The 8,860-nt window shown below is 37.4% G+C and overlaps 1 protein-coding gene across 1 annotated transcript; it reads left to right on the top strand.

Moving 5' to 3' along the window:
- Positions 1 to 756: 756 nt before the first annotated feature.
- On the top strand, positions 757 to 8,003 carry LOC119192753 (DNA polymerase zeta catalytic subunit-like). Its single transcript, XM_037446521.1, is given in 18 exon segments — positions 757 to 1,247; positions 1,336 to 1,458; positions 1,545 to 1,899; positions 1,902 to 2,081; positions 2,084 to 2,227; positions 2,372 to 2,563; positions 2,913 to 2,996; positions 2,999 to 3,032; positions 3,456 to 3,700; positions 3,990 to 4,086; positions 4,088 to 4,145; positions 5,133 to 5,270; positions 5,356 to 5,493; positions 5,913 to 6,103; positions 6,319 to 6,546; positions 6,752 to 6,869; positions 6,871 to 6,975; positions 7,773 to 8,003. Coding segments are annotated over 18 exon segments (3,018 nt in total). The 5' UTR covers positions 757 to 803; the 3' UTR covers positions 7,917 to 8,003.
- The last annotated feature ends 857 nt before the right edge of the window (positions 8,004 to 8,860 follow it).

The following is an 8,860-nucleotide window of genomic DNA, read 5'->3' as shown; positions in this document are numbered from 1 at the left end:
TTTTGTGGATTCAGTACTCAGTTCTTGTTTTAGACGTTAAGAAAGTCAGAAAAAGAAGGATAAGGTTAAAATTGGGGTTGTCTAAACCCAAAAATAAGAAAAATGAAACCATTATACACCATAATGGAAGTAATGAAAATTCTCATTTAAATATTAGTCAAGTTGATGAGATAGACACTTCAAGAGAAGAAATCAACATAACTGGTTCACATTTAAGAAAAGATATAAAAGTAGAGCCGCATTCTGTTCTTGATACTTCTAAAATAATAGACCAAGATGTAGAAATGCCTGAAATAAGCAATAAAACTGTTACTGACTTAGTTAATAAACAAATTAAAAAGGAATCAATAAAAAGTAATTCTAAACCAACTATAGCTGAAAATTATGATACTGAGAAGAAATACGAGCCTATTGCAGGCCCATCAACGAGTGATTTTAAAAACGAAACTAGTCGGATACCTGACACATCCATGAATGATTCGCAGTCATCTTTCGATGGTAATAAATTAGGTATTATGAGCTTTTATGATTCGTCCAAAATATTTAATAATTCGTTAGAATTTAATGCCGATGAATATATAAGTACATGTGAGAGAGATATTAATATAGAAAAATCAATAAATGCAAGAAACATAGACATCAACGCAAAGTTTTATGACGTAAACAAAATCAAAAGGAGAATGACACAGTGTCGCTAGATGTAATAAATAAATCTATGTCCGGCAAAAACTGTTAACACCATTAATAAAACCCCTACCAAAAGTGACGTTATTTCTACTTTAAAAGAATATAAAATTTCAAAGATGAGAAATCCCAGTCCTTTTTATTCTGATCACAGGGATGTGGGTGATAAAGTAGAAATTGGTCAAATTCTACTAAAGGTTATAAGTAAATTGTCTCGAGATCAGAAACCATTCGAAAAAGTTTTGCATACTACTAGTATAGAAGAGTGGCGGCAGTTATTATTTTTACAAACCAATGAGATGTCTCAAGAAGCGACGAAACCAGAAGTCCTGAAAACGTTATTAGCCGGAAGTAGAAAGTGTGTTTTGGAACCAGTGATTAGACCTCCAACTAGGAAAAGAGTTAAGGAATGGTTATTGAAAAATGTTTCAATCAAATCTGAAGAAAATCACATAGATCAAGATGACATAAATAAAAATATCGACGAATTGGAAAATTCTCAAGCTTTGGGCTTGAATGAAGAAGAAATCAATAGTAGTTTAAGTCTTGAAGCTAGTGATAAGGTAAGGAAGATGAAGTACATTATTTTTACATATTTTTGAGACAATGACACAGTCGTTTTCTAATAATAATTGCTAATATTTTGAGCAGGTAAAACCAAACACCAATGATACATTGCAAGTGACTATGCATCCTGATGGATCTTTTCTGTGCTTCGGAAATGTTGATAATAAGCAAGATACAACTAGTTCAATCGAATCATCAACAGTTGAAGTAAGTTATAACAAATTTGAAAAATTTATTAATTAATTTTGGAATATAATATAATGATTATGCTGTTGATTATTTTACCATTTTAGGTAAATTTCCTTACACTGATGTTGGTGGAAGTACACACATCTGTTAGAGGGGATTATAATCCGGATCCCGCATTGGACCCCATAAAAGCAATATTTTACACGGTGACAAACGACTGCCCCGAAAATCATTTCCTAACAAAATCTTATACGGAAATTTTAGTAATCGATGCAACGAGTTTACCGAAATACTTAGATAGGTGCATTTTCGATTGTCACGTAACATACGTGCCTAGCGAAATGGAAATCATAGAAAAGTTAATCGAAATAGTTAATAAGCATAACCCTGATATTATGTGTGGGTATGAAATAGAAATGAACTCGTGGGGCTACATTTTCGAAAGAGCCCAAGTGTTAGGTTTGATATTATAAAAGACATATCTCGGATAACAGAAAAAAATAGACAAAAACGATGGAGAAGCGATGATAAAGATTTGGAAGGGAAGATTATTGGACGAGTTATATTTAACGTGTGGCGCCTATTCCGACATGAATTAGCGTTATCAAGCTACAGTTTCGAGAACTGTATGTACGAGATATTAAAGAGAGAGTCCCTACTTACAGTTATGCTCAATTATCAGAGTGGTGGAGTGATGAGTCGAAGATATTTCGGTGGATTCCCGTGGAGTATTACCTTACGAGATTATCTGGCACTGTTAGAATGTTGGAAAAATTAGATATTATAAGTGAGTAGAGAATTTTATTCAAAATAACTATTCCTGATTACCTCATTCTTACGTATTGTTTTTATAATTTAATATCAGTGATTCAAAAATTATATCAAAGAAGAGGGCAGACCTGGATGATTGTTAAAAAATTGTTTATTTTAGACAGAACATCAGAACTCGCGAGACTGTTCGGTCTTCAATGGTGGGAGGTACTGTCCAGAGGGTCGCAGTTCCGTGTGGAATCTTTGATGCTTCGTGCTGCCAGACCGCTAAATCTAGTGGCACTCTCGCCAACCGTCAAACAGAGGGCGGCTATGCGGGCGCCTGAATGCCTGCCCCTCATATTTGAACCTGGTAACGTATTATATCTTATTTATTTATTTACCATTGAATTAACTTGATCTCTATATTTGTTTATAGTCTTAATTATTACTTTTCATTTGTAGTCGACTCCCATTTCTCACCATTTGTCACTAAACATGGATTGTAGATCAAAGCCTTATATTCTATGACAGTATATACGCATAACACGGCCATATTGCGTTATCCTTGTGAAATTAGCGTGGAATGGTATTCTGTATGCTAATTTGTATTTCCTTAAACGTGATATAAAAATATGTGTCACAGAGAATAAGGCTCTTGTATTCTATTCTGTTATATTTGGAATGAAGTTTTAAATGAATTTTATTTTCTTTAATTACAGAATCAAGATTCTACTCAGATCCAGTTATAGTGTTAGACTTTCAAAGCCTCTATCCGTCAATGATGATAGCTTATAATTATTGTTTTCAACTTGCATTGGCCGAGTTCAGAACATTGATGGGTAAGAATTACTTTATTCAGATATATATATTGATTAATTGAAATACCTACCTAAATATAGAAACCAAATTGCATTTTCATTACGTCTTGTTAACCATGAAAACAATTTGCAACCGCAACTTAAATTTTTGGTATTCTTGTAATACAATTTCGATGCTATAATATTTCACACATTATTTTTATATTTCTGGCCGATCCGCCAGCGTAAAAGAGTTCTTCCAAGTTAAAAGTCCGTTTTGTATTTTCCCAAGATAAAATAGCCCATAGCACTCAAGAGTAATTTAGCTGCGTAGAAGTAAAAAAAAGAATCAAAATCGGTTCAGTACTTCCCCAGATTAGCGAGTTCAAACAAAACAAACTCTTCAGCTTTATATATTAGTATAGATATTACCTGCACCTCAATATTATTTTTCATGTTGTATAGAAATTCCGCCTACGAGTTCGGAGCTTGGCGACTACGAATACCCCAATCGAAATTAGAAACTCTGGTAAAGAAGGGCTTGGTGCATTGGTCACCGGTCGGTGTGGGCTTCGTAAAACCTTCCGTCCGTCATGGAGTTTTGCCGGCGCTCCTGCGCAGGATCCTCGCGGCAAGACAAGCTGTTAAGAAGAACATGAAACTACAGACCGACGAAACAGTGAAGAAAGCAATGCATTCCAGGCAGTTAGGTACGCTTAAATAATATTATACATATGCTACTAATATAAATGTGAATGTGTACATGTGTTCTATATTGACGGACAGTAAATCTAACCATTTTCAATATACACATTAGACACACTTACATATATGCGTAAAAGTATTAGCAATAAATAATACACTAGTTCGAGAGTCATGGATTTAAAATAAAATGTACATTTATATAATTGTGGCAATAAAGATTATTATTATTATAATAATAAATTAAAAAATAATTTATAATACAAAATTAACTTGCATCTACTTTATTTTTTGTAGGTCTGAAGTTAATTGCGAACGTGACGTACGGCTACACGGCGGCCAACTTCAGCGGGCGCATGCCGTGCGTCGAAGTGGGGGACAGCGTCGTCGCAAAGGCAGGAGACGCTGGAACGCGCCATCAAATTAGTACAGAACTCACATTGGAATGCTAAGGTAATCCTGAAAAATGTTAGCGACAATTGATTGGGGGCAAGTTGATATGGAGAATAAGAAAAGTATAAATTGTACGTAAAGTCGAGAGCACATGTTCCTTCCCACTCCGACTCCTGCTTTTAACAATAACATAGAACAGAGTGTATTTGAGCGTACAATTTAGCAATTCCCATACGTTATTCCCGAATCTATTGGGCTCAGTCGCCCATCCCCCTTGGCGACACACTTGGACAGGATTAATTTTTTGATCGTCCTTGAAGAATTTCTGGATTCATTACGTCTTTACAATAGGTGTGTTAGGTCAATATTCGGTCATTGTAATCGTATACCACTAGAGTATAGAAACAAGACTCAATAGTGTCTGCAGTATCATTTATCAGCAAATATTTATTATTTAGTCCATTATTAATGTCGAATTTAAGAGATAGAATGAAAACCACGAGTTCATTCTTTATCTGCAAAATTAGTTTGCTCTACTGTACTGTGTCATTTAGCATTTGTGGGTAGTTATAAAAAGTATATCTGATTGGTCATTAGGTAGCACAGACAGTTTTAATTGCAGTCTGGACCGTCAAGTAGAGTGGACGTAAACATTATAAGGACTTCTTGAATTTTTGAATCAGCAATTTTTTTCCTTATAACAAGGGACCTCATTTTTAAGTAAAAGTTTATGTTTGGCAAATAAAAAATTTTCACACTGTTAATAATGACGTCAAAGCTATTGAAGTCACTCATCTAAAAAATCAATATCTTATCGATAAATTTGCTGAAGGTATCCAATCAATTGTAGCCAGTGTAACTAATGGACATAATAAGACTTAACATCTCAGGTCTTAGGATGGGGAGCGCAATGTAATACCAAACAATACTTTGTAATTCAAGGTGTTGCATGGTGTTTCTACTGTTTATGGGCGGTCGTATCGCTTACCGTCAGGCGAACGGCAAGCTCGTATCGTCATTCAAAGCAATAATATATATATTTTATAGGTAGTGTACGGAGACACTGATTCTATGTTCGTGTTGGTCCCGGGCGGCACGAGAGCGGAAGCCTTCGAAATCGGCCAACAGATAGCAGACGCCGTCACCGCCGATAATCCCTCGCCAGTTGCACTCAAACTGGAAAAGGTATAGTCATACTCTTGAATTATCTATAATTAAAATACATCTGAATGTTTGAAATTGAAGTGGTAATCCCTTTATTTTGGTTCAGGTTTATCAGCCGTGCATTTTACAAACAAAGAAGCGTTATGTGGGTTACATGTACGAAAGTGCACAACAAGAAACGCCCGTGTATGAAGCAAAGGGCATAGAAACTGTGCGGAGAGACGGTTGTCCTGCTGGTGTGAAGGTATTTCAACACAATTGTATTTTTCAAAACTATTATCTGTTGCTATATAATGAATAGTTGCTAAGAAAAATCGTAAGGTCATTTATCAATCTCTATCCAATAAATCAATGCTACTGTTCGAGTGAGGACAAATCATTTTGATCCCTTCATTCTAGCCTCACCTAAATTCGCTTGCCCCCAATAACATCACGGAACACACATGGCGAAAGTGGAGGCCCGATTGTAGCTCGGCTTACTCGTTCGGTGATAAAAGCGTGATGTGTTTATAGTTTAATTCGTGTTAGTATCAAATCATTTTAATTTAAGACTGGTAAAGATAAAAAAAGACATGACGTGTCGAATTTATATGTGACGCACCGATGATGAGAAAAAAAAGATTGATATATTATGCATTACATAGTAGTATATTTTATGTTCAGTTGCTGCAGCAGTCGCTGTGCGAGTTGTTCTCCCGCGGCGACGTGTCGGCGGTGAAGCGGCGCACGCAGGCGCTGCTGGCGCGCCTGGCCGACGGCTCGCTGCCGCCCCACCAGCTGCTCTTCACGCGCGAGTACCACGGCGCCGCCGGCTACCGGCCCGGCGCCGCCGCACCGCCCAACGAAATAGCCAAGTCAGTAAACATAGACGCAAGTAAATCACATTCAACAAATATACATGTATTAAAATCTTATGAATAAAACTATAATACTTAATCCATCGTATTTTCCGTCGGTTTCGGTTCGAGTCCAAATTAAAGAAATCGAAATTCAGTTTCGGTCTCAAGTCATAATTGTGAAGTGTATTCAGAGCGGTATAGTGAATCATAATGTAATGTTGTGCGAGCAGACGCATAGCTAGCCGCGACGTGCGCGCGGTGCCCCGCGCAGGCTGGCGCGTGTCGTGGGCGGTGGCGGCGGGCGCGCCGGGCGCGGCGCTGGTGCGGCGCGCGCGCACGCCGCGCGAGCTGCTGCGCGAGCCGGCCGCGCGGCCGCACGTCGCCTACTACGCCACGCGCGTGCTGCTGCCGCCGCTGCACCGCTGCCTCTCGCTCCTCGGCGTCGATGTCTTCAAATGGTCAGTCAAATTAAACCTGTGTGTCTTAAACAACACTTTTTTTTATCATCATTAGGCGATACATTAAAGTGATTAAACTTGTAATTAAGGTCCACGTTGCAGTAATAGATAGATAATAACGACATGGTAATTATTATTATAAATTATAAATATATTTTCCTATAACCATCCAAACGTTAACTAATATACTTTTAAATTGCAATAGGTGGAGTGAGCTCGGGTATTGCAAAATTGCGCAGCAAGCTGAATTGGTACACACGGGTGGCATCGCGCGCTACATGTCTCGCGAGCGGTGCGCGGTGTGTGGCGCGCGAGTGGCGGGGCGGGGCGGGCGCCGTATGCGCACAATGTGCGCACACGCAGCGCGCTGCCGCTATGCTCAGCTCTAGGCTGGCTTCCGCCGGTGCGGAAGTCTCCTATTGTAACAAAGTACGTAAATAGTCTGCTTGCACCTTATAAATAATAACGGATAATATTATGCTTCCCAACTTTTTCAGAAAGATTTTAACCTATATACAGAAGTTACAAGAATGTTTATCCCTATAAGCTCACATATTATTAAGATCTTCATTATATAACGCCTAAAAAACTGTCTGCCGTGTGTTTGTCAGTGCTCACAATCACCTACGGCGGTTTTTGCCAATGTTTTAGAATTATACAAAACAAATCTGGCAATACTAAGAGAATATGTTTTTATTTGTCGTTGGGCCAATTTACTCATTGGTTTTCACGTTGATTTATATAAGACAATAAAAACTCTTTATCATATGGAAAACTAATTAATAATTTATATTACTTGAAGATCAAAGGTTATTTTAATAATAATAAACTAATTAAAACAATAATAATAATAATATCAGCCCTGTATTATATACTTGCCCACTGCTGAGCACGGGCCTCCTCTACTACTGAGAGGGATTAGGCCTTAGTCCACCACGCTGGCCTAGTGCGGATTGGTAGACTTCACACATCTTCGAAATTCCTATAGAGAACTTCTCAGATGTGCAGGTTTCCTCACGATGTTTTCCTTCACCGTTAAAATGTAATATTCACAATAAAATGTAATATTGATGTCATATTTGGAAACAGACCCTGAATAAATTTATTAATTTGCGTAGTGTATTCTTTTTCAATAAAGGTTTTTCCTGTGATTTGAGAGGTCAGATATTATCAGGTATTAAAGAGACGGTTTTATTAGCATTAGTATATGCAAAGTTTTGTTTCAGATCTGCGAATCTTGTTGTGGACATAGTCAAGTAATGAAATGCGAAAATACAGAATGCCCCGTGTTATGGAGACGCATTAGTGCACGTCAGAGATTGAACCAAACGCAAGAACTTTTAACACATTTACCATCTAACCAGAATTGAAATCAAGTCGCAATAAAAATTCGGTCATTTTGTTTGAATACATATAATATGTGCATACCTAACCAAAAAATAAATGAAATATGTTTATTCATATTGTATGTTTTATTACTGCGTGTTTAATCTTAACATGACCTTTGCCATGCCTCGTCATTCAGTTAAAATTAATTATCACGATTGTAGTGAGTCGGTACATATTTTATTTTTCTGACTTGACCAATTAACAGCCAACACTATCTCTTTTAGCGCTGACAGAACGTATGTCATTACAAAAAATATGTATTTACAAATGACACACACGCATTTATCTCCAAGGGGTATGCAGTGGCGTAACCAGGGTACCCATTTTTCGCCAAGTGTCTTTCGAACCATGATGTGATAGGGAGCAAGCCTATCGCCATATCGGACAAGAATTCCAGACTCCGGGCTGATACTGAGAAGTGAGAACAACTAAAAACCCAAATATCAGTTCCCCCGACCTGTGATTCGAAACTAGGATCTCGGAACGCTGCCGTACCGGTACAGAGAGGTTGCCAGTTTATATAATCAGCCTTTTAAAGATGAGAAAAATGTAATAATGTAACATCAAAATCTTAAATGGTAACACTGCGTCAAACTTGTCATTAGTCGTCAGGCATTCTGTCAGTCATGTGTTAATGTGTATTGTTGCTGGTTTGGATAAATATTTGTAATATAATTCTCTTGGCTGGAAAGAGAAGAAACCTACTAGACAAAATACTAGAAAAAAATTGATAAGATTAAGCTTAATATTACTTCAATATTAGTGTTACATAGTACCGATTGTTGTTGTGGAACTTGTAAACAATGGATAGAAATCTAGAATTGAGGAAACTTCCAATAGGATCACTGTACAACATTGAGAACACTTTGGAAATCGACAATGGTTGGCAAAAAGTTATGGCTTTCATTCCGAAGGATCCACTAAG

The sequence above is a fragment of the Manduca sexta genome, unplaced genomic scaffold (genome assembly GCF_014839805.1).
Source record: "Manduca sexta isolate Smith_Timp_Sample1 unplaced genomic scaffold, JHU_Msex_v1.0 HiC_scaffold_3128, whole genome shotgun sequence".
In the NCBI taxonomy this organism is placed as follows: domain Eukaryota; kingdom Metazoa; phylum Arthropoda; class Insecta; order Lepidoptera; family Sphingidae; genus Manduca; species Manduca sexta.
This window is presented reverse-complemented; position numbering and strand designations above follow the sequence as displayed.